The sequence below is a fragment of the Sphaeramia orbicularis genome, chromosome 7 (genome assembly GCF_902148855.1).
Source record: "Sphaeramia orbicularis chromosome 7, fSphaOr1.1, whole genome shotgun sequence".
Classification (NCBI taxonomy): Eukaryota; Metazoa; Chordata; class Actinopteri; order Kurtiformes; family Apogonidae; genus Sphaeramia; species Sphaeramia orbicularis.
This window is the reverse complement of record NC_043963.1, coordinates 25,362,808-25,389,842: the sequence shown is the minus strand read 5'-3', so window position 1 is coordinate 25,389,842 and position 27,035 is coordinate 25,362,808. Positions and strand designations below refer to the sequence as shown.

The 27,035-nt window shown below is 40.5% G+C and overlaps 1 protein-coding gene across 1 annotated transcript; it reads right to left on the bottom strand.

Moving 5' to 3' along the window:
• Positions 1–744: 744 nt before the first annotated feature.
• Positions 745–27,013, bottom strand: dvl1a (dishevelled segment polarity protein 1a). The gene is made up of 15 exons (XM_030137835.1): positions 26,568–27,013; positions 20,993–21,062; positions 18,830–18,951; positions 15,072–15,190; positions 11,331–11,469; positions 10,666–10,759; positions 10,451–10,520; positions 10,218–10,357; positions 9,615–9,691; positions 8,274–8,341; positions 8,006–8,083; positions 7,772–7,906; positions 5,536–5,703; positions 5,212–5,427; positions 745–2,760 (listed from the first exon to the last, which is right to left on the bottom strand). Exons 1-15 carry the CDS (start codon positions 26,735–26,737, stop codon positions 2,240–2,242), a joined length of 2,187 nt encoding a protein of 728 aa, XP_029993695.1. The 5' UTR covers positions 26,738–27,013; the 3' UTR covers positions 745–2,239.
• Between the last annotated feature and the right edge of the window lie 22 nt (positions 27,014–27,035).

The following is a 27,035-nucleotide window of genomic DNA, read 5'->3' as shown; positions in this document are numbered from 1 at the left end:
CAGAAGTCAGACTGAGGTGTCAGTGTGGGACTGCATGTTTCTTTCACTTTACCAATTGCCATGTAGATATTGCAATGGCTGTGCTGTGCAGCCAATCATAGCTCACCACACTTCTCTAAAGCAGCTTCTATACTCGGGTACTTCTTAATCTAAGTCTACAGGCGAGGGTGTTGATGAAAGGCTCTGACGTCACTTCCTTCCTGACGTCTCACAGAACATCTTCTCATATGGGGGAGTCTGACGTCAGTTTCAAGTATTATTGTCTACAAAGCATAGCGATTGGTGGGTCAAGCAGATGAGAGGGTCTACAGGTTTGGTATGTGTTTGAGTCAAATGTCAGCCCACTGGGAAAGTACGTAGAGTGTTCGGAAGTTCCACTCAGAGGTGTCACAGCAAAAGAAATGAGGCTGACACATTTGCTGTGGTGAGATTATACCTTCATACATTGTTTTTTACTGTCTTTAGTCCTGACTTCAAACATTTGCCCACTGCTTGAGAAATGATAACAGACTTAAATGTTATAGAATCATTGTAAATAAAAAATAAATAACAACATTTATGTTTTTATATGAAGTTATTAAACTACTTTATATATTAAAAATCTTGTATAATAATTAAAGTGAAAGCAAACAAGAAAGCAAATATCTCCACCTAGTGGCTCTGTCAAAAAGTGAATAAAAGAATTCAGTGTGTTAAGAGCAAGACAAAATATACAGATTATTGTAAAAGACATAAAGAAAAGAATGTTTTGAACATATATATTTTTTATTCATATATATATAATAAATTTCTATGTACAATTTATTCTTCTTTTGTAAAGAAACAAAAAGAGAAAGCTTTGATTGCAAACAGTGTTTCATACTAAAGGGAGGGAGAGACAAAATGGAAAAGTGCTCATAAAATTAGTGTTTGTGTGTAATTTCCCCCCTGTGGCTGTATTTTAGACAGATACACCCGGGGTTGCCATTGTTTTGCAAGGAGTTCAGAATCTAAAGACCAAGATTCCCCTTGAAGTCACTTTGAAGTCGTAAAATGAGAAGTGTTTGATGATAATCATAAAGAGATTTGCATCATAGACCGCTTCCACATTATAAAGAAGTATCCACCACACTATGTGAGGCTTTGGCTTTTTGTCACATTGGATTTTTATCAAAGCTCATCTATGATGCTCTCAGCAAACCGGTTTATCTTAGGCCCACCCTTTGAGTTTCTTTAAAAGCAGTGGTGGGTGTTTACTGTTTGCAATCTGTATACAGGGTGATTTGCTCAGTTCAGTTTGTTGAAACCATAAAGTAATGAATGTCAGGGTTCAGGAATAATGATACATTCGACAAAGCACAGCTAGAACAGTGGAAACTGGCCACTGATTTACAGTGATGTCTGATTGTCTGTCAGTCAGCCGTAGTAGACAAAGTCTGACACCATCAATGCAACATGATCACATAAATATCACAAAAATCATCCAGTGTACAGATTTTTCCTTTAGAACATTGGCAAGAGGAACCCCTTCCCAAAATAATGGTAATACTTTAAACAAAATTAATAAAGTTTCTTTTCTTTAAAGCAGTTGAGACAGTCATGCAATATGCAGCCTAATTAAATTAATGGCTGGCTACAGGGCCTCCCTTTTGAGGTTGAATAAATCCATGGATTGTAAACTGGTTAGCTTTTAGTAGTTGGCAGGTAAGAACTCACCTTGACAAAAAAGTAAGCTGGTGGCAATGCCACAGCACAAAGAAAACACAGCCAGAGGTTTGGTGTAACGTGCTAAAATTAATCAGATATGAGTCTGAGGGTCCAGTCCAAGTTCTCGGCCCAGAGAAAAGTTCTTATGGTAAGTGCGGGCTGGTTTTGAGTCTGGGTCTGGGGGATTGAGATCCAGGCCCAGCCAGCTTAAAGGTGTTGCAGATCTGAAAATGTCCTACGCCGAGTACATAAACACTCCCGAGAATGTCCGTGTGGCAGCTTTAAAGAATCACCACATTAAATACCACTCACGTTTCACAAACTGTACACGTCACGTCAATACAAAAGTTGGGTTTGAGGCCACAGAAAACCCTTGTCGTGTGTGTATGAACTCCCTTCTGTTGTGCTCTTACGGCCCATAATCCTTTGCTTAGACATCGGAGGGACATAGAGAAAGATAGGGAGAGGGCCGGAGTCGGAGTCGGAGGCAAAAGACTGAGTGGGTTCACAAAGAATTGTTTTGTGCTCAAGGAGTTTTAAAGGCACTGTCCTGTCACATGATATCAACAAAGAACTCACAGGGATTGCCCATAGCATGCTGGAACGACTGGCGACTGGCGGTGAGCTCAGGAGGAATGGCTGCTAACTCCCTCCCAGGAGGGGCTCCGGGGGGCGTACTGCTGCTGACTGAGGTCTTGGGGGCCAGACGGGCCAGACAATACGGGGGAGGTAAGCCCGGGGGGCCGTAGGAGGACGCGTGGCTCCTCTCGCTGTGAGCGCAGGAGCCGGGCCCCTGCTGGGTGAAGGGTGCGTGACTGTAGGTGAAGGAGGGATGGGTGTTCTGTGACAGTGAGTGGCTCCTGTGTGACTGACTGTGACTGAGACTCGATCGGGCATGACTGTGACTGGAGACGGCGTGGCTGTGATGGCTCATTTGGCTGGCGGACCTATCAGCGCGCCTCCCTCCACGGACGCCTGGCTCTGATTCGCTGCATGTTGACCTGTGACCCTTCTCTTGTGGGGAAGAGCGTCTACCTTTGCCAGCGCTGGGGTTGGATCCACTGCTTCGGCTTCCTGTTAGGAGGGAACAACAGCAGCGTTTCAGCTTGGTCTTGTTGAGTATTAGGGCATGAAACCATCAATATGTGTTTAAATCTGACTTAGAACAGCTGTTTTTCTACATCAAGGCAGAAAGTCACACATTAAGCAAAATATAAGGGTATGAACAGCACATTCCACTTTACAGAACATGTTACAGAAATAAAAATCCCCTTAATATACAGTAAGATAAGGCTGTGTGACATGACAGTAGGTGAGGAAAGAGAAAACATCTATTGTTTGGTATTATGCTTGTTACTGTTATTGTACTGACAAATATGCATATATGAAAATTTCAGAATTTTCCAAAAGCAACACAAACATATAAAAGAGTGACATGGAACTGGGATATTCTACACAGGGAAAAAGGTTTTGATCAGCCAGGACTAAAGACCTTATTCCTAAAACAGGGTCCAGTTCAGTCACAAGGTTTGACAAGAAGAAGGGAATTATTCCTTGCAAATTACTCCAGAAATAATAATTTTCTATTTTGTTTCCTTCTCCATTAGAAAAAATGCAGAAAGTAAAAAAGTAAAAAAAAAAAAAAAAAAAAAAAAAAAAAAAAAAAAAAGAAAATACCCTTTAGTTGTAAAGAATATGAACAGACAGGCCTTTCTATGTAGCCATTTTATAGAAATAATTATATATCATTCATTCATTAAATGTATGTGATTTTGGTCATATCACACAGCCCAACAGTAAAATACACTATTGTTATTATACACATTAATGTGCTTTGTTTAAGGTGTGACTTTCTTTTTAAAGCAGTCTAGCAAGAGTCAACTGTCAAAGGCAAATATGATTATTTCTAAAGTTTCTTCTCCCAAGTTTGATCTAAAGTAACTAATGCAGTGAGATTCCTCTGACGTCCATACAAACACTGAAACATTCACAGAGTAGAAAGTAGAATAAATGTCAAAGATACACCTGCATCAGATAGACACTGCAACTCAGCAGCTAACACAAAAAATACAACAGAAACCACAAGGATTGTATTGTTTTCAGGTTTTGTTAACGGTTTAGTGTCACATTTCATATTGCTGGCGTCATTCTGATAGAGGTGTACCACACTGTTGCAAAATCAAACATTCCACACTTCCCCTTCCGCAATGAGCCCAACAGTACTGGGTAAAGTGGTGCATGATTGCCCCCTATCAGTGAGAATGATAACACAAGCCTCAGAGTGATCATCCTGCATCATGCACCTCTCTCACTGCGATCCCAGCACAGTACGAATGCATGCCCAGAGGTGCAGAGAGGAGAATGGACTTATCGGGAGAGTCACACATAGAGTACACATGGACGAAGGAGGACGCATGGGACGGGCGGAGGAAAAAAAAACCTTAAAGCTATGATAGGTGGAGAATGTGGAGCACACGAGAAAGAGAGGAGAGATAGAATAAGAATGAAGAGGATTAATGAGAGAGAGAGCAGCAGAGGAGGAGAGGGGGTTAGCAGGCTTACCGGTTCCCCCAGTGTCCTGGGACTACCTCCTCCTTCAGTCTACCGTTGCCCAGCATAAACAGAGGGAACAACAGAATTACACACACCTCCTAGCCCAGCTCTTCTGATACTACCTAATTTATTCCGCTTTATCTGGACCCTAAACCCATAACTTGTTAACCCCACAGACACACATGCACTCTAATACACAGGCAGGCTCAGAGACGCTTGAAACTAAAACTGTAATTAATAGAAAACACTTGTCTTTGTCATCTCTCTCCAACCGTGTTGCAAAGGTTGCAGATACACCGACTGAAAGAATGACAACAGGACTGAAAGCAAGATATGGCAATGTCTGGATGAATCACTGAAAACAATGAAAAGTACAGACTGACAGATGGTTACATGAAACTTACCATTATCTGTCTGGCCTGTCTAGTCTAAAATGGACACTCCTGCTACACTATCATCACCACCCACTAAACTATTAAAGCCACCTGTTTTCCAGTCGCCCTCAATGCGGATATTAAAAACCATGCAGCAGCAACACAAGGCAATGTCATGTTTTGATTCCAGATGAAAACAAAAGATCATTCAGAAACAGATGGACAGGGATGGACTCGGAGTTGATCATTTCAAGCTGGCGGTTTGTAATCATATGGCTGAAATCAGATTGTTTTGTACACACCCAGTACTGCAGAGCTGTCCGCTGCATGACTCAAGATGCTCATGATTGACCTTGACAATAAAATTTTAGATATTTAATTATGGAAAATGCAATTCAGTGTCAACTTCCTGCCCAGAAATCCAAAAAAAGCGGCCATTAGCATGAGTCAGACACTTGTTAATACTGACATCACATGCCAGAAATATTTAAATTAAATATAATGTCATGTTGCATGTTGAGTCAAATGATCACATTAATTAATGAAAGGCTAATGGAAAACTCAAAGGCCCATCTTGTCCCTCCTGCTCATTGCTCACCCTCGCTGTGCTGGCTCCCTGCGCTCCCACTGTGGAAACTGTGGCATGGGTCTGAGTATCCTGGCGGGAAGCTGGGGGGTGCGGAGGGAAAGGGAGGGTAGGGGAATGGCTGGCCGCCCAGGGGCCAGGGGTTGCTGGTGGGTGGGAGCGGTGCCAAAGTGTCCTGCTCAGAGCCTCCTCCACTGGATCCCTCGTTCAAATTGAGTGATGCCATGTCTTATTGGAGAGAAAACAGCACCAGAAGGGGAAACTTTTAGCACAATCCTCCTATTCATTAAAAAGCAGCATTGCACTATTGACACACTGAGAAAAAAGTGGCTGTACTTTGGCAGAGGTCCCCGAAGGTGTAGTAGCACTGTTCAGAGAAGGTGATCTTATTGACGGTGTGTCTCAGGTAGCCATGTTTCAGCAGACTACTCGCATACTTTCTCGCATCCCGCCGGTCCTTGAATCCTTCTACTCTGGAGTAAAGCCAGTCTACCACGTCGGCACCTGATACACACAGCAAACAGACATGTGGGCCTCTGCTCTGATGGATTTAGCAGACGCTAAAAATACTGGTGATACGCATAACAACAGTGACCAAAGTAGTTAAACAAGCACCTCAATGTGGAAAGAATTTTTCAGATGTTAGTGCAATAAATGTACACACCACAAATATAAATACATGTACACCCATGACCATTTTGGACTTGTGAGAAATCTACTACAAACTTTCCAAACATTCAACTACATGGCATGAATAACAATGATTTCTGTAAGTATGACCTCACATTAGTTTTATATTAATGGACCAACACTCTTCTGAAATTAAACTCCTCTGAATCTTTTTTATTTTTGCATATGAAGCAGATTATGGTTTAAAATTTATCTCCATTCAATCACATAATGAACTATTTCTATATTAAACTATAATGAGTAAAAGAAACTAATAGCCATGTGTCAGAGAGAAAAACTTGATTTACATGAAAATGTGATTTTCAGTGTAGAATCTCGAACTCAGCCTCATGGAGGACGTGGAGTCTCATTAGATATTTTATCAGTCCTGTCCAGAAATCTCATTACGAAGGCTCTTCCTGCTGTTGGAGAAACTGTGGCTCCCAGGAACCTGATCACTTCCATTTGTTTTGGTCCTGCCATAATTTTTCCACAAAATTTATACATAATTAGTTATTATTTTTGGAGACAAAATTGCTTTTAGTTGGGATGAACTCCTGTTTGGTCTCATACAACTGACGTCACAAATACTTAATCAAATATTTATTTGGGATCTTAAATATGCCTGCAGAAAGGTATTTGGCTAAACCATAAGATTCGCAGAATATTGGTAAGATATCAGATATGATATTTGTACTTTTATGGGAGAAATTATGGAAGAAGTGGAAAGATTACATTTCCTTGAAACATCCCTCTTTTTTTTAACTATTTCATTCTACTGTGCTAAATGGAAACACCCAATGTTTATACTTGTGTGTTCTTTCTTTTATGTTTATTTTGTCTGTTTTGTTCTTTTCTTATTGCAAAAATATGAAGAATGGATCTAAACTGTACATGTGTATAACTTGATGGAAGCTGGTGATATGTGATCAAATAGATGCAATTTCTAGAATAAAATCAACAAAAAAACTTATTTAACCTTCCTCTTGTGTTAGGGTCGGCACCGACCCATTTAAGGTTTTAAATGCATAAATGAACCACATAAAATTTGTTTATTGCATCAAGGCTTTTTGACTTTGTCAGGAACCTCTATTTTAACAAAATAATACAAACTTTTTTTTTCACTAAATTATGAAATGCTCTGGTTGAAATTATGACCTTTGTGCTGTTAGGGTCGGTTTTGACCCAGTTATTAAAATAAGATTATAAAGCAATAATTAGAGCCAAAACTGAAATCATAAGTGCACTGTCAGCCAACACACTGACAGCCAGCTCCTCTAACAATCATGCAAATTTTTGGGGATTCTCATTTTGCCTTGATATCCAGTATACCTGCACAAAAACAAAACAAGCTACAGCAGGCCTGTCCAGACATGTGAGGTCAATTCAGTTTAGAGTTGGTGACTTGCAGAGAGCACATGGAGGGGTATACTGACAAAAAAAAGGCCCAGAGGCCCATACCAAAAATATTAAAACCAATATTTTCATGGATAAGGAAGCCTAACAAGATAACCAAGAGATGAGAAACAAACTGGATGATAGATAATAGTTTTTAGTGTATTTTACAGCTGATTTAAGACATGGGTCAAAACCGACCCGTTAACATAAGAGATGGAAACAAAGCTAACACAAGACGAAGGTTAAACCAAGTAAAAATTAATATAGCAATGTGAAAAAATTAGGGACAATAAAGTTTCACAAAAAAGTTTCATCATGGTTCAGTGTTTCACAATGTTTCAAATGAAGTATTTTTTTTTTATTTTAGAGTAAATGAAAGAAAAATGGCTCAGGTGAGGTGAATACAATACTGCATTACTATAAAACCTAAAAAGCATTAGAACTGACATAAAACATGCTTTAGTTTTTAGTTTAGTGGGAACCGATATAGGTCAGCTTTTCTTACCGATGACTGCGTTGGCGATTGTAATCTTCAACCACATCCTGTCTCTGATCTCCAAACCAGAGTCAGGCAACTGCATCACTTTGACGATGGTTGCCATGTCTGTTTTACTCACAGACAACGGCAGGTCATCAAATTCTGTGATAAGAGAGCAGAAGAGGTTTCAGTTGTTCTAAATTACTGCAGTTATGAAACTCTGTATACTTCATGAACAGCGAAAGTGATGGTTTTCTTTACCGTAATGTGGGTAAGGACCTGTTAAGGCCGTGGTGTGTGAAATCCAGGCTGCAGGGTCAATGGGTCGAACAGGTTCAGCTAAAGAAATGAGCAACAACAGAGTTCTGATCAGCAGTACAGTTCAACGTGGACCAGTGTAAACCTGATCAGGACATGGTTTCGCTTTACATCTTCAAATGTAGGCAAGAAAAAACATTTGGATTTGAGAAAGATATTCATATGTGAACAAGAAATATGTCTATGTTCATGTTTCTGGTGCTTGTCTTACCACGTGGGATTGTGAAGTAGCTTCGAGGGGAAGGGTCCCAACATTTGGCAACAGTAAGACTAATTGGACTGAAAACAAACAGAGCAAAGAAATGAGAACAAATCAGGTGTGACTAATAAACACGTTTTTAAGACGCCATATTACTAGCACATTATCCAGGGTTCCTATAGGTTTCTACAAGTTAAATTTAAGACTTTTTAAGACCTTTTTAAGACTACTTAGAGCAGAATTTAATATCCATTTCACAGCCATACTGGCAAAAATTTGTGACTCCTAGAATTTAGGAAAATGTGCTTATTACTCCAACACTGTGATTCCCACTGTTACAAGTCATTTCTCACTGAGGGCGGCAAAGTTAGCAATAATTGGTTCCTAGTTTCAAATAAATTGTCAGGTTGAAATGGGTGGAACTGAGCAGACCAACAGTACTTTCTTTGCAGCTTGGACATTTAACAGACACATTTAAACACATTTATGGCAACATTACTTAAGACCTACCATATCAAATTTAACACCCTTTAAAGACTTTTTAAGGTATTAATGCATATTTGTAAATTCAAGACTTTTAAGACCCCGTGGGAGCCCTGCTTATATCATAAAACTGTCAAATTGAAACATGGGAAGAAACCAAATTTAATACAGCAATCTCTAATAAAGAAAAGTGAAAATAGCTTCTAATCGCTGTGGCGTTAACACCAAATTTAGAGTATCATCAGTGGATCTGCATATTGAAGGATGCTAAATTTATGACTTTTTGAGATACTTTCAAGACGTCTGATGAAATGTAAGACATTATTCATAAAAATGATAGGACAACAGGTCTCAGTTATTTCCTTGAACCAGTCTTGACCATGTTTTAATCAAGCTAATATTACATTTCCATTTCTTTTTGACTGTTTCTGCTACTGATGTTCAAGCTGCTACAGCTCATACTTGAACCCTCCACTCATGAATGAGTGTCAGAGGATCCACTCATTCCCATTTCTGTAATGATAAAATGCTAAAAACTAATTATGAATTTGACAAATTCTTTACAAAGATTTTCCAAAGCAAATGCAGCAACATCATTTATTGTCTGTGTAATTTTCAAAACCTTTGAGTGCCATTTTTATAGAATGATTAAGGATAACTGAGGTCAATCAAATGTAAGACTTTTTAAGGATTTGTGGACACCTTGTTATGCAAAAGTTTAGTGGTTGGTCAAAGGAACTATTTACACAATTTATCCTCTAGACAACTAAACTTTAGTGTGAAATGTAACATTAAGCTTTACACTCAATTAGCCACAGTACACACCACCAAGTAAAGTCACGTTGCTTGTATGTTCTTAACAATTCTTACCCAGTTTTAGAAACTATTTCTCTAAGGATCCTCACAGCATCATCGTTGCTCATGTTTTCAAAGTTTACGTCATTCACCTGGTTGACAGACAAGAAAATATATAATTAACTCATTAAAATTACATTACACATATATTTATAGTGTGTTTCTGTGGCTTTCTGAAGCTGTACAGAGGAGTTAAATCTGTTTATGCACTTGCACTGTGTACACATTCATCTCTACAGTGCTCTTAGGCCTTCAGATACAGGCAAATCCTAAGCTGCTTTCTGTGTGATACACAGCCCAAATAAAACCTATACTGTGAATGTTGGGGCAACAAGAAAATGAAATCAGCTATTATGTGTTTCATTGTGGGTGTAGCTTTAAAGCTCTGTGGCACAGAGATCAAAGAGAGGCAATAACAGGAAGGAAAAGGAGAGGCAGAATTACAACTTTTACAAGAGTCTAGCAACGGAAGCGAATACAACACTGTGGTTATTAATATGACACAAAACCACGGACAGCAATACAGTCATCCCTTCATGTGACAACTATCACACAGTATCAGCATCAGCCAGAACCTGACAACATATGCCAACAATTCAACAACATGCATCAGTATACCTGGAGGAGCATGTCTCCTGGTTCTATTCTACCATCAGCAGCAACTGCTCCACCCTTCATGATGGACCCGATGTAGATACCGCCGTCTCCCCGGTCATTACTTTGACCAACAATACTGATACCCAAAAAGTTATACTTCTCTGTTATGAAACAAAGAGAAAAACGTGTTACGATTTCAGGCGTAACAAAAGAATATATAAATTCTTTATCAATATGTAAAAATAAATCCTTACCCATGTTGAGTGTTACGGTGATAATGTTGAGGCTCATAGTGGAGTCTGTGATACTGCTGAAGGATGAGGACTGGAAAGGCACAAAGTGGAAACAGTAAGTGACGCACAGCAGAAGTGGCGTAAAGTCCATATCAATCAGCCATCTCATCTGTTTCTCGCACTCGGTGTCTAATTCAATTCCAGTGGTAACAGTGATGTGTCTTAGAGGTGCTCACCCGGTCGATTTTGGCCACTTTGTGCCTCCGTCTGCGACGCTTGTGTCTACGCATCAACTGTGATGAAGAACTTTGTTCTGTGGAGCTACTGAGCCTGAAACACAGAAGAAGAAGAAGAAGAAGAAGAAGAAGAAGAAGAAGAAAAGGAAGATGAAAAAGAAGAAGAAGAAGAGAGGGGAATGAAGAAGAAATGTAGGGCAAAACAGGGATATTAGATCAAAGTAGGAGTACGTGTAGTGTATGTGCAAAAACTGTAGACCTGATTTATGAGCCAAAATCCTTGCAATGTAAAGAAATGCAGATTTTCTATAATAGGGAGGTAGACAACATCATTAATATGAGATTGCTGGAGTTTCTCATGCTATTAAGCTTATTTTCTCTAGTGTCTTACACTCACATCATTTTTCAGTGTCTCTAAGTGATTTATGTTTCCTTGAAAACTCACGGGAAAATAAATTTAAAATGAATGCAACACATGACTTATGAAGCAGATAGTTATTTATAGTGTGAGTTATACTGTGATTAAAATAATTGACTTATCGCTTCTTTCTTTTGGGGTCTTTAATGAGATAACGCAAACAAAAATCAGCAAACAGAGGCAAATGATTTATAGTAAGTGTCTTGAATGAAGCAGAAATGCATTTAGATGTGACTTAATAGTTTACCTGCTAGCATCCTCATCTTCCTCACTGTCAACAAATGAGCTCGACTCAAGCTCGCTGCTCATTACGGAGGCACTGTCGTAGCCCATGGCTGAGTCTCTGGCAGTGCGCTCTGATTTCGAGTGGCCGTTGATGCGAGGAACTGGAGAGAAAGAGCAAAGCAGCTATGAGTCACATAGGAGGTCAGATTGTTTATTGCAGAGTCAGATCAGAGAAGAGGAAGCAACCAGAAGAGGAGGAGACTCAGACTGAGAGTGGCAACACTGGAAAAAAGTCTGAAGCAATGTATCTGATAATTGAAGATAAGAGTGGCATGAATGATAAAGCTCTGAAAGATTTCAAAATTACCAGAATGACAAGGTTATCAAGAGTGTACATAAAACAATACTGTATCTCCAGTTATTTCCAGCTGTAATCCTTGTCTATCACTATACATACATTGGCAGTGAGGTGGTGCTGTCTCAGGAAAACAGCGTATAGGTTGGAAAGGTCTCCTAAGGCGAAGAGGGTGTGGCAGACAGCATATTCGCCGAGAGCGAGCAAAGCATTCCAGCAATGTCGTAGTTCCCATTTCTAGCTCCGCCCAAAAGGTGCACGCATGAAAGCTGATCTGCTGCACATAAGCACTTAATCAGTAGAGTGACATCCACTGTCCGGAGTCACTCTAACATATTTCCTCCCATGATCAGATGACTGCCATACCAGAAAATAAAAAGAAAGCAAATAAGTGCGTCTGTGACTTTGTGCTGTGGATCTCTAAAAACCAGTCTGAACTCTGGATGCTCTCTGCACATCGGCCGGCTCCTGACAGGCTTCACAGTTTATCTACAATAGAGGCAGTAACAAAAAAAGCAATGAGCATAGGAGAGGAAGAAAGATGTGACAAAACATAACAGAGAGCATAAAGAATAAAATGTTTGTAAAAAAGGAAAAAAAAAATTAGATGATGCATATTTGTTTAATTTTACTAGATGTGATGCTAACCATCAATAAATGTGGAAGTTTTCACTTTTTATCTCTACTGGTGAGTTTTTCATCATCATAATCATCATCATCAGTTCATCAAAACAACAGGTAACAAAAAAAAAAAAAAAAAAAAAAATGGTAACAAAAGCTCAGGACTGTCACACACTTTCTCACTGTCATCACTGCAAGACAAAACTCTGAATCTTAACTATGATCATTATCAATATATTGCATTAAAAAAAGACTTTGAGAAATCCCACAAAAATAAAATAGAACATAAATAAACAAACAAATGCTACAGAAATAACACAACAAATCCCTCTCACCACACTCGACAGCGAGCCTTCATCCGACACACAGAGAAACTGAGCTGAAACTGCGCTCCCTCCCATGGCATGTAATATAGAATGACTGCTTATCTGCATTTGACCAATCAGGTGATGGTATTTTCCTGAACACATAATATGAGATTGGAGACGATGTGGTGTCCTCTCCCATCTCCGCCTCAAGTAAAAAACATCAGGTTATTAAAAGCCCACATGCTTTTAGGAGCATCATATCACAAAAATTAAAGATTGTTTTTGTGTGAGAGGATAGCTTGAGTTCTCCGGCTGTTTTTGTGGTCTGTGTTAACACTTTAATACAAGCATAAGTGCTTTGGCTTAGCCGTGTCTTCTTTGACCTCAACCTTGAAATCCCAGCAGCACTGATCAGTGTAATGCTTAATGCACCGCCAATGCTTTTATTTTAGTATTAAATGTTACCAAAGCTGAACACTGAGGTCCTGTCCGAACAATAGATTAAGATGCAAAACTCCTGGTGGCCTTGGAACATCAGATCATATCCCACACATCCTTGCTGCCCTTGGGGCCCTACACTTGTTCACCCCTGCTAAAATTTTCAACTGCTGCATTATTCATCCATTCAATCTGAAATGCTGCAGCACAGACAGAGAATAAGAGGAGATATGTTTACCAGAGTCGAGCACTTTAGCTGTTCACTGTAAAACAGCTAGTATTCACACTGAGGCTGAATCACTTGAAGCATGTGTATTGGGTGACAGGGGAATTCCTGCTGCTGATGCTGCAGGCAGGTAAGTCAGGAGGCGGAGCTACTCGCCTCTTCTGTATGTCTTTATATCCAGCCACCGCCGCTGAGCCCCCACAGTCTTCATACAATTGAATTACGTTACATTAAGACTTGCTTGTTAGATTTACGAGCTGCAAGCTGCTGGTAGACCAAGAGGGAAACACCCAATTCCCCTGATGGTTTCCCTTAATTAGAACTAACAAACAAGCACAGGATATAAGGTGAGGAAACAGAGACTGCCTGTGTGTGAGAGAGATGATCCTGATGCAACACTCCACGGTCTATTACTGTAAATGTGTTCAATTTGCGTTGAAGTTGAATAAATAGGAAAAGGGATAGAAGACAGACAAAAGGCTCATTAGGCTTGAGGTATTTCCGTATCAAACACAAAATAACAGATGTGGAGCTGGCAGAAAGCAACAGTGGATCTGACGCTGTCAAGGACAACACGTCTAGTGCCAAATCAAGACTACGATCCCAAGTGGTACAGTATAAGAAAATAATCACAATAAAAGCAATAGATATGATCATGCCGTTATTCTCCGAGGATACACTTGGTCCTGTAGCTCACATTTGGCTGAATGTGTTTCCAGCCCTTCCCTCTACCTCAACCTTATGCTGTTATAATAATTGTGCCACATAAATTAATGAGTATTTGGTTAATGAGCCTGGAGCACAGGATGCAAAGAGCCAGGCTTGCTGTGAAGAGAGGACAAGGGGTGGAGAGACTGAGACAAGTGGCTTTGCGGTGGGTATGAAGTGAAAAAATAACAACAGCAGACTGCAGACTGGTTTATTACACTTCAGCCACGAAAACAAGTCATTTAGCCAAAATGTGAATGTGACAAGGACGGGAACAGATTGGAGTGGATATCCCAGAATATCGCAAGTAGGATTGTACTGCCAACAAAACACACCTTGTTCTGTATTTTCCTGCTGCACCACCAGCTCTGTTTTGGATAGCAGAGTCATGCGATGCTGCCTGGCAGACTATCATATTAAAAACAGAGATTCTATGAAGCAGAACAGCTTCTCTGAGGGAACACGGAGAAAGCCCACCTTCTCCTACCAAAGTGATCTAACAGCAACAGTATTTAACTCCACCGAAATCCAAAGCGTCTCAGTGACCTCAACAATCACGCACATGTCCTTTAACTTGTTAAAAGCCCTCAAGGGTTTTTCAAAAGTGCAACCACGTTTTTCTTTTTCAGGTACATAGTTGCATTTAGATCAGAACGACAGGCATAAACCGACTTTCCTATGATGTTTCATCAAACACATGTCCTCTGACAGGGTATAATCATCCTACAAGCCTGGAGAGTGACTACTGAGTGGAAAACAAGCTCTGACCATAAACCTGACACAGGAAACAGAGGAAAGACAATTATTGGGCAAGACAGAAAATTCCAGAAATGACATGCAGAAAACATATTTACTGCTTTCCACTTCCTTTGCTCTTTCCAGAATTTAGATATGCGTGTCTTGTTCTCACACAGCTAAAGTTCAACATGTAGCATGTGATGCCTCAGGGCTATTTTTTTAAAAACATGTCTGCAGCTCGTCCACTTTTGTGGGTGACTGACATCTTATGTTCAATAAGTGACTAAGATTCAGTGAAATGTAATAACTTGGAAATGACAAGATAATTGCATTTTTAGGATCCATCTGTTCCACACTGATAATACTCACGCTCAGTTTCTCTCGCTCTCCTCCGTGCTCGCTCTCTCTCTCGTTCTCTGCGGTGGCTCAGGAGGGACTCTGTACCCGTCTCTGTGTCCAGGCCATCTCGACTGCTCACCGCATTGGCGCTGCGACACACACACATCGGAAAACTTCAGTCAGATTCATAATGATGAACAAAACACACGCTCTGTCTGTCTCACAGCAAGTCTTTCCATTTAATTCTCTAGACAGACTGTGACCAGTGCTCCTGAATATAATCCCCTTCTACAATATTCTTCTCTCTGTTAAATATCTGTTTGCTTGCCATTCAGCCTTTGGGGAATATGCAACTCATAATATGACTCTGTTTCAAATTCAATCCCTCTGGCCAAAATAGCAGGTTTATTGTTCTGCGGTATGTGATGTGTTTTTCACTAAGTGTCATTAATGACCAGATACCCTGAGAGGGAGCCATTGTGGACAATACTGGCATTAATGAGACCTATTGAAAGCCCAGATGGTGCCTGAAGCAGGACGGAGAGGGAGACAGAGAGGGGAGAGTGACAGACCGCATAAAAAAGGCAGAAGTGGTAGATCAGGTGTGTGCTGAGCAATAAGGAGGCCTATGTACCGGGGGATCTGGGAGGAGTCTGGGGGTTCTGAAGGAGCTGGAGGGCAGATTGTTATTCTGTCAGAGGGCTGGAGACGCCGTGGCCTCAGGCACCTGGGTTAAGGGATTTACACAGCCACCGGGCACCTATGAAACCTGAGGCTGGTGAGAACTCTACTCAACCCTGTCAAACTGTCACACACACTTAGGCATGTATGCTACATGTACCTTATACCTGCATCTATAATCACACTTGCGTGCAGGTGCATTCATGCATGCATGCATGTACACTCATGCTTAAATGGTAACAGTGTCATACTAATTGGGTATAAACAGAAAAAAAGGTGTACAAAACATGTCAACAAATATTAGTCTAGGACCAAATTTTATAATTTAACAGAGTTTCCAAGTGTTGAAATAAAATCATGTATTAAACAACCAAGACTATATTTCAATTGATAGAGAAATTACCCACAACATAAACCTTGGAAAAAATGGCATAACAATAATAGAGTTGAGAATTTACATTTAATGGAGCTAAAATGGGAAAAAGAATGTGATTTGATCATTTTTGAAGAGGATTAGTTACAAAATTGGATTAAAACACAACACTGCCTTACATGTAATTAGACTCTATTACGTGTAAAATGAAGAACAAATAATTCACTATAGTGCATCCATGTTGGAAGTAATGAGGCAATAAATGTAGACTGTTGTCATGTATTTTGGATATGGTATGTTCATATCTACATACAGCATCTCTATCATATAGATATATCAGACCCTAGAATATGTTACCAAGTACTATACAGTAGTAGTACTTGGTAATATGACAGATATTGAGTTAATGAGAAGAAAGATATCTGATGAAGACTTTACTGTCAGCTTATATAAAAGCACAAAGAGACGATTCAAGGCAGAAAAAAATGAAGTTTGTGGCTGAAAACTAATGGGATACATACGATAAGAGCTCAAGAGGGATGTGAGAAATGGATTATCTTTACATGTCAACAGCATGAAAAAAAATAAAATGATGAATGTGTCAAAGGAACAATTAAAATTTGAGGGAACATGGTAATCTAGATATTTTTCTGTGCATAAGCAGAAATGCAGTTGACGATTTTTTTCATTGTTGATTAACCTTCTCTATAAAATGCCAGAAATGGTGACAAATGTCACTAATTGCTTTCCAAAGCCAAAGATGATATCTTCAAATGTATGTCTTGTCTCGTCCATAAGCAGAGTATTTAATTTATTGTCACAGGGAAGATAAAAAAAAAAAGAAGACATTTGGCAATTCATTTAATCACTGACAACTTAACAACCACATAAATAACTGTATTTAATTCTGTTCAGTTCTATATGTTACTGTTGTAAATATAAAGTTTAATATATAAGTAAAAAAAGAATCTGGAGGGGTGTAATAAGAATGTTCTCATACACTTCAGTGGCAAAGGGTGGATGATCAATGCAAATTAAAAACACAAGTGCAGACAGGACGCTGTGTCTGCTGTGTTCACACAGCGGGACAAAGTGCTCAATATGGCATAGTTACATGTTTCTGTGTCATGGTACTAATGGGTGCAGCTGGACTGGGATTTAGCAGCACAGGTCAGCTCTTGTGCAAATACCTCATGTTAAAACTCTACTTTATGAACACAGATTCATAGTTGGGCTGGGTTTTTATTTGTAGTGATTGTAGGGACTGATTATTGATGTATTGTTGAGGGCCTGTCTGCCGCCTGTCAGTATCAGGTCTGCTGATCCTGTGGGAGATTATCCAAGGCGCAAGGCTGCAGCTGTGAACAAATGCCACCCCCTTTCAATTCCCCCACCCACCACCACCTCCCCACTGTGTTGCCAATTGCCACCCCTCCCTCCTGGGAAATGTAGATGGGTGCTTTTAATGTCTGTTAATCCGGATTACCAGGCAGCAGCACATCAGTTGTGTCCATTCTCAGCCCAAAACACCTATTCTACGAGCTCATCAAATAGAGCCATTCAAACCAACAAACACATGAAATGCATGAATAAAGCACAAAGAGAAAATGAAGTGGTAATAATATTCGAGGTAGTTACACAGAGCGGTAAAGGGAGGGAGACTGGATTCATTTCAGAAAGAGAGGACGTTCGCTATTGGGAATTCACCACTCTGTTTCTCTGAGAGAAAGGCCTGCCTGTATGACTCAAAGAGGGAAAGAGAAAGGGAGAGTGAGGGAGGGAGGGAGGTAGGGGCGGAGGGGAAATGACGTGGGGTAAAGGGGCTGGCACCACCGTCCTGCTCCTCCACAAGGTGGCGATAGTCATAGTAAAAGCAGGCCAGGAACAATAAAATCATCAGAGCAGCTGACAGCCAAAACAGCAGGCTGCAGCCCATAGAGGGCAAGAGCGAGCTGAGATGTCAAACACTGGATAAAGACATACGCTGAGACATGACAGATTGCATGTTCTCAATATAGATCCTCTGCCGTATTGCTCTGGCACTGCAATGGCAACAACTTGCACCCCCACTGCCCCCAGCCCTTTTAACTATATTTAGCTCGGGACTTCTCTTCAGAAGGTCTAGTGATCTTCTGTGATCTACTGGTTTGCAGCCAAGTCTAAACCGTGCTGATAATTATCAAACTCCTGAGAAAAACTATATTTCTGAGCTTTTAAGCGACACTTTGTTTTTGTACCATATCTCTCTTTTTTAAGTGCAAGCTCATGATGGATGAATGCTCCTAGTGACTGAATACAAAGACGCTCCCTGAGTGCCAGTATTTGCCTGGAGGTGTTTATGCTGCAAAGGCTATTTCAAGAATCAGCCACACTGGCAATGCACGCATCATATGCATGTTTACATAGATGAGCGGACTAACGCTTTACTCTTTGGCTGGGTGGGCAGGAAGGAATATACACACAAGTGGGGAACATGCTCACACCCTTGCGTGTTCCCACACTCACTTTAGCACATACTTCATGGCATATTCACACAGTGTACAGGCGTATAATCCTACACCTCTCATATAAGCCCACGGAGATGAATCCCACTGATGAGCTACTCAGTTTCTGATTAGCACACATGGCATGCTGGGAAATAAAAAGGTCACAGAATTGTGTGCTTGAATACATCTGCCTACATGCCTGTGTGTGCAATTGTGCATATATGACAAGCCGTAATCAGCCGACTTACTGAAAGGAGGGGGGTCGTGAATCTCCGATGCCTCCTGTTCTTTCGAGGGGAGGGGGCAGCTCCGGATGGCTTTCTGTGCACTGGGATCCCCCGTCAGAGTGGGTGCTTTCTGCCAGGACCAACTGAAGGAAGGCATTGGAGAGCAAAGAAAAATTCATTTTAGACCTGACAGATTTATTTAGTTAGGAAACAAGCAATAATAAATATTTGTCAAATGATATAGACCCCATAGAGTAGATGAGGGAAGATGAAAAACATCAACACTCAGAGATAAATATACACAGTGATGTTTCCACCACAGAGACAGACATCTTGTGTACAAATCGGACACATAAGGGAAGGGTATGAAATGAGATGCGGCCTTCAGATGATGGGTGACGACGCATAAACAACTTGAGAAACACACAGAGTGACAAAAAACCTAGAAGACCACACCACTTTTACTCAGTTGAGTGTCAGTACAAAGGATGATGTACAATGACCCGTAGATACAGCAACTCTCCTTTCATCTGAGCCAGAATAATGAAAGTTAAAGCAGGCAGCCGTGGAGAGACTAACAACTGTGAGGACTGATTATTCTAATGCAAGCTTTGGGATTCACAGGTGTCATTATGACAGTACAATTCCTTCATCTGTGGCACAGGAATCCTAAATGAACCTGTGGGTTACTTTCAGTCGCTGCACTTCAAAGACTGAAAGTGTTACTGCACTTTCCATCACCTTCTGTTGCTGCGTCTGCTGTTTGCTGTCTGGCTTTCTGGCTTTAAGACGTTAAAAATAAGCAGATTTTCTCTGCTGCTTGGTTCTCCAATTTTCTGGAAAACTGCATTAATTATCCAATGATTATCTGATTATTTTATTTCAGTGTGTATGTGTCTGACAGAATATTTCACAGTTTACACAGTGTAAATTAAACTGTCCCTGAGCAGGAAAAATGCCTTCCATTTTCATTGCCTTAATGTCATTCAGCAGAGAGGTGTTTAACAGCTCCACAAGTACTATTGAGTGACCTCTGACCTCCCCGTCAAAGCGACATAATGAATTTTCCCTGACAGATCAATATATAGGATATACATTTATAGGCAACACTGTTAAATAAAGACAATTCTTTAAGTTGATGAATCAAAGCGAATCATCAAGTGCAGTTATTGAAAGCTTGTCAAACACACTTATATAACCCCTTAGATATTTTAAGTCAGTTCTTAAACCTCCATCTTTGATTTGTGGGATTGACAGATAATTATTAAAATGTAAATCCTCTTCTAACATGATGAATGGATTTAATTTGACATTTATTGTCTATGGAGGAAAACTTGTTATAAATCATAAACACTATATGCTTAAGACTTTTTGTCATTATCATCATCATCATCATCATGTGACCCTTTTAGCTCAAGGGTAAGAACAAGACAGACAAGTATCAATCAATGGCAGAGTTGGGTGATATGGCCTAAAATGTTATTGCATTTAACATTTTCATAAGAATCAAATAGATAATTATTACATCAATTATTAATAATAATTATATTATATAAAATAAAATAATCATGATATAAAAATAATTAATAATTATTACAATAAATGTCAAATTATTTTGTTCAAGTCCCAAGTAAAAGTTGAAACTGCATGACTTGTGGTTTTAAACTCTGTTTTATGGTCCAAGGATGACAAACATTTTATTATAATGATTACAAAGTAACGGTAAAAATTATTATTCCAAACTAAAGTATACATAATTAAGTTAAATAACCACACACTGAAAAACAGTTTGAGCTGACAATGAAAACAAAACCAAAGAGACAAAACAAAAAATTAAATATCATAATATAAATACGCACATCACCATTTGATGCTCATCATTTAACTACAGAGCTCTACTCGACTGTATGTTTTATATTTTAGCTGTCAAGCCCAGTTATGTCTGGCTGTATTTTATAACAGCATCCATTTTTAGTGTCTGATGGAATCACTCACGCCTTTACAATACAGCTGATCAGTGAGATCAAGGCTCAGAGTGTTGAAACAGCTCTGTGGAGGTGTTACACTGTTACATTTACATGATCCATGAATGCTCCACATATCTTTCGTTAGAGCTGAGGCTGCAGAGCCAGGCAAGCAGCCAGGAGAGAGGGGCAGCATGGGCGCACCATCCATCTTACTTACCCAGGACACTACTCTCCCGTTGAAACAGGGCAGCTTGGCGTTGTCATCGGAAATCTCTTCTTTGACAACCCTGGGGAACACACAGACAGATAGTGTCAACCAAGCAGCAGAAGGACACAGACTCAGCTCAACACAACACGGTACAGCCTAGAGACACTTCCCTTCCCTGCATAGTTGACACGTACTGAGAGACATTCACGCTTTGTAAGCCACATTTTCCACATGGCTTTCAACCAGCTTTGCACCCTCACTAGCACGGGTAAGCTCAATGAGCAGTAGCAGTGTCATTCTCGGTGTGAGACTCTATCAGTGATTTATGCAAAATACAGTTCATCCAGTTACACCAAGCACAACAATGTGATAACAGACAGTTAACCTGGCTAGGACAGGGTCATAAATCAGTAAACCAGCGCAGGTGTGCACACTCCATTCAGTTATAGTAGGGTGATATATACACGCTGATATGACACACAGCACATCGCACAAATTAAATAATGACATTAAAATGACAGATTCTAAATCCTCATAGTAGAGTAAGGCACAAACCTACATTAAGAAGCAGCTGTAGCAAAAACGGAAAAATATTTCAAAAATACAATGTACATAGTAAAACTGCCAGAATCTTAAAAAACACATAGCACCGATTTTCAATAATACCACCACATATCTACACAAAGAAGATTTTTTTTTTTTTTTACTTCAAAGAGACACTGAACAAACGTTTATGGCTTGTTTCAGCCTGAGCACTGCATCTGTTTGAGTAAAGCCTGAAAAAAAAAAATAAAATAAAATAAAAAATACATTTTAAGTGTGTTTTATACATAAGCTTGTGGTTCCCCCTATTATTTGGTTGGTAATATATTTTGTTTTGGGTGGAGAGAGCATGTTAATGATAACAGCATAACAAACCACTAATCAACTAAAACTGGCTCAATTATTGGATTTCAAAAAGTAATTAAAATACTCAGCCCTAATAGATAGATATGTGTTAATGTGAAAATATGGTTATTATACAATTTTTTTTTTAATTAAAATCTAATAATTAAAATTACATTAAGCCACAAATCTACATAAATCCCAGTTAATAAACAAACCCCAAAAAACAGACACTAATTTTTTTTATCATATCACCCTGCGCTAACAGACAAACAGACAGACAGACAGACAGACAGATAGACAGACAGATAGATAGATAGATAGATAGATAGATAGATAGATAGATAGATAGATAGATAGATAGATAGATAGATAGATAGATAGATAGATAGATAGATATGTGACAACAGGGTGTCAAGGCACAGGAGTGTGTATTAATAGAGCCGTCTGATGTGTGAGCCTCTGTCAGTATGCTCGTCTTTGGCTGTAAATTCTCTTCAAAAATACCTCCCAGTTACCCTTTGACCTCCTGGGACACAGTTCAGCAGCAACCTCTCACCACACCTGCTAGGCTCGTGTCACACACACTGAGCCCAAAGCTGGCCGAGGGGTAGGAGATCAGCTGAGGTAGCAAACATCATGCTCGTGCTTAAAACCCAAGGGCTAACACACCCTGATAAATCCTCAGTTTTAGTTATAACCCCCCTGAATGTTTATATGGATGTTGTTTTTTTTTGCAAAGGATTTTCCCAGTATTGGTACAACCAAGCATTTCTAAAAGTCTGTGGAGATCTCACATTAGCTTTTGGCTTTGAACACTGAGCATGAAAAGGGAGAGGCACAACTTGAGAGCGGCAGGAAAACCTAAGAAGATTTTATGCAGGGGTGTCTGACAGCGACTTTATAGTTTTTTTTCCACGTCTTGTTTGCCAGAGCTTCCCTGTTACTGAAATGATTAGCCAAGCTAGTAATGTTTTTGTGTGGACGGCTGCTGTGGGAGCTGTATTGCTGGGAGTGGCGGACGGAGATAACGTAGCCTTGTGGCAGGAACTGACGACCACGGGGTCTGCTGCTGTGGCCTGTTCCACCTCGGGGAGGAAAAGGGAGGGAGGCGAGGGCTGAGTCTGCCGGCTGCTTGTTAGGTAGGAAGTGTTTGCATCCTCTCTCTCAAGCTACACGGCCAGCTGCAAGGTGACTCGTGAGGGTGTAGGAGTGGTCGGCACAAACACAAAATCTGCCACACTTCTTCTTTCTGTCTGACGCAAATTAGGTTGTCAGTTCCACTCCACCAGAGTTCACCACTGTTACCATATTTCATGCTTCCTAGAACACGAAATCAATCCTCTAAAGACATCTGTAAAGGAATTAAATCAACAGAACCGAGAGTTAAATCCAAAGAAAACAGATGACATCTTTAACATGCGGCAAAAACACATGGCCTGCATTCTTTTCAGCTTCCGTTTGATATCTGAAGCAGGGTTAGTTCCACCTTGAACACTTAACAGCCACTGACACACAGACACACGCCGAAAGCCTGTTTAGAGAAGCATGTGTCTGGTGTGAGCCGCTGTCACTGATCGGACTTCTTTGAGCTGACAGCTTAAATAGGTCTTAACAGATTTCACAGGATAATGACAAAAGATTTACCCTAGTGATCGGTGAATATTCCACCACTGAGGATATTTGTGTAGCTGGGGGAGATTAGACGTGTTTGTTTATGCTTTGAGAGACAGAAGAGGGCTGGGTAGCTACAGCCTAAACCAGAAAGCAGGGGAAGGAGAAGGCAGCCAACACCGGCCAGCAGTCCAAGGACTCTGGTGGGCTGATGCTAATAATACTGTAAACAGGGAAGAAAAATATTTACAGTCAAATAAGATTGTGAATAGGTAGACTTTAATTGACACTGACTCTGTAAACACCTTCATTTAACTTAAACCATCAAGAAAACTTTTAATAACAGTGTTCATAGTGCTGATGGTTGACGCTTTTGATAGTATCATTTTTACAGCAGCATAATAAGAGAGTTGTGGCTCATAGGCCCTTTTCCATTTACAATGTGACTATCTGACAATATCACACTGTCACTGTCACAACAAAGGCATAGTTGCACCTCTATGACACGTAAGTTCAGTATAACCTTCAAATATGTCACCATCCTCAAACAGCAAAAACAATCGAGGTGAGGTGGAGGCGCATTTGTGCAAAAAAGCTGCAGATTTTCATCCTTTAACTACAGGGGCTTAGCATCACTTCCTCTGCAGAAGAAAGATCCCCCTGCCAGCCCCCTATTTTGTGAAGCACAAACAAGACTGTTTCTTTCAGACCTTCGGCTTGGCTGCTTCCACAGTTCCACAGTGCGTCTGTGACTTGCATTATAGTGAGATCTCAAACCCACTCACCACCATTGGCAATGACAAAATGCCATATCATCACCTTGAAGCCTCCAAAAAAACAGCAAAGTGGGTTGCTTCAAAACAACCCAGCCTCAATTAGCTTCCTGTCTTATGAATATTGATGAATGAAACAATATGAAAAAAAAAAATCTGAGGTATGAAATGCGCAGAGCGTTGACGTCTGGATTTGTTGTGCTCGATTGTGTGAACAGAAATGCCACAGCCTATGCTTATATGTACTCCACACTATTCCACGGGGAACAATGAAATGAAATGTTCACAGTAAAAGGTTGAGCCGAGGTTTTGGGGGCGAACCATTTATCAAATTTGTGTCACCATTGCTTAGAGAGCTGATATGGCTAGCATTAAAGTAGTTCAGCAATCCCATAAGAAAATGGCTGGTTTTTGCGCCGCAGCAGGGGGTCTACTACAGAGGACCTTGCGCTGACTGCTCATTTACATTTCAAACACTGTCTATAACTGCAAGGGATTTGATGTTTTCCCTCTCTGCTCAGCAGTCTTATTCCTCCCAAGCTAATTCTCCAGAAGCCATACTGTCTGTGCCTATGCAGTACGGCCAGCATGGCTACCACAAAGCACTGCTCTCCTCTGTGCCTTTGACTAGGTTTGCTTCCATACTGTGCCAGTACCATACGGCTCTCACAAAGCCTGAATATTCAACCTCAACTCAAAGGCAAGGATGCTCACGGAGGTGCCTTTATCATGTGTGTACAACAGCCTCACAGTCATTTGAAAATGGCCAATTCTCACCCTCATTTAACACGCTTTCTGGGTGCACACGCAGAAGCCGGTTGGCCTCCTGTAGCCGTGTGTTCAGCAACACGGAGCCACGTCTCCATGTGGAGAGAGCAAACACGCTTTGTTTGTTTCCATAATCTGCTTGCCGATCACCTGAGGCCCAGCAAGCGGCCCAGCCTGCAGTCTAAGAGAGGCAGGAAGCTGGAACTGAGGACAAAGCGCAGCACCGAGTCTAGCCTGCCACCAGGAAGAGCCAGTTCCCCTCACAAGGTCAGGCTGCAGAAACGCATGACGTTTGCTTCTTGAGACACTGCCTGCTTCTGCACTTCCTCCAGTCATATTTCCGATTGCAGCCCAAGATACTGTAATAATGTTCGAGCCTGTCTGTGTATGACAATTGAGATTGGAATGAGAAACAGGCGCTGACACAAATATGTCACCCTCAGTGTACAGGCTGATCTCTCTGACCAAGAGAGCTGAAGAAAGTAGCAGCTTCATCACACAGCCTGTATGTACAGAGCTGTGAAGGCCTGCTGAAACTTCTGAAAGTAAGGGTAGAGTTAGATGGAGAGAAACACACAAAGACACTGAGGAGAAGAGAGGAAGGAAACAGTTTATATATTCCATGACATTTAGCATCCAGTGATTAGACAAGACTTCCTGAAATAAATGAGTTACAGCAGAGAAAGACTGTAATGAATTAATTAGTGCTAAAATGTTTTAATTAAAATGTATGCTGTTTACTCTATGACTGCACAATGTTTAACTATGGTCATGAGTCATTTCATTTATTCTCACCTCTCTTTTATAACAGTGAATTACACAGTTATATAACAAAACACTGGAAGAAATGTACTTGGAACTACAGAAGACTATTGTGACTTTCTCCATGCATTATTTAACCTGCATTTATTTCTTACAAAAACAAACAAGCCTTTTATATTAATGTCACTGAAGTCTTGTGTTATTGCCCTAATGATTATGTTGATAATCACATGCTTAGAAAACTTAAAGTCTAAGTTTTGATACAGTGTAGGTGTAGTTTTGTTTGACAGATTTCCTCATTTACATGGAATCAGTGTAAACTGTATTTCCATGATTTCCCAACAGTCACCACAGCTGTCTTGTGCTTGCCTTATTCCCCTGGGAGTCACCTGCAGTCCATTGTGTGTGTGTCTGTGTGTGTCTGGGCTTTGGTTAATTGAATTTGTTGACATTAATGTGGGTCTAGCTCGGTGTGGACTACATGCAGGGCTGCGTCATGAGGACTCCGGACGGATCTGGTATCACTTCAAACACTCATGTGTCTCCTCCACTGCGCACAGGATAGCCTGGAATAATGAGCAGGTGCCAGGAGCGTGCTAACAAACACGGCACTAGTTTGCACACACGATACAACGTTTACAACCAACATCATTTGATGTTGTCAACCATGATCTGAAATAAACAGTTCCATACACACTGCGTTAATGAACACCAACTGAGCCAGACGATCAGGCTAATAATAATAATGAGAATAATAATGATCACCGACGATGGCCACTTACCCAAAATCCTGATCCATCGATTTGAAGAAGAATTTGTAGCTATTGACCGGTCGATTGTTGAGGACATTTTTAAAATCCGCTAAGGTGACTTTCTCTGGAGAAACCGACAGTTTGACCAGATAAGGAGTCTCCTCCTCGTCTATGTGATATATTATTTTAGTCTCCGCCATGAGAGTAAGGGGAGGACAATCATTGACACAGGAAAGGAACAAGGGTTGGCAGCGGAATAAACAGGCCTGCTATGTTACCAGCTACCCGTGGAATAACATAACAGCGTTTCCTATTAAATAAACCTGCGCAGCCCGCGATGGAAAAGAAAGCTCCGCGTCTTTGAGAAACGCAAAGAAAATCCAGACATAATCGCGTTATGAGTGCATGTATTCCTGCTCCGGTGTGAGTCGCTACGGTGGCTCTCTCGGCACTAAAACAGGAAGGGACAGTCCACATCCTTGCGATATGGAGTTGGGA

Excerpts from the sequence above, each read along its gene's own strand:
- dvl1a (XM_030137835.1), bottom strand. The coding sequence starts at position 26,737 with ATGGCGGAGACTAAAATAATATATCACATAGACGAGGAGGAGACTCCT. Across the intron at positions 21,063-26,567 it reads TCGATGGATCAGGATTTTGG|GGTTGTCAAAGAAGAGATTT; the intron begins GTAAGTGGCCAT and ends TGTGTTCCCCAG. Across the intron at positions 10,760-11,330 it reads GAAGATGAGGATGCTAGCAG|GCTCAGTAGCTCCACAGAAC; the intron begins GTAAACTATTAA and ends TCTGTGTTTCAG.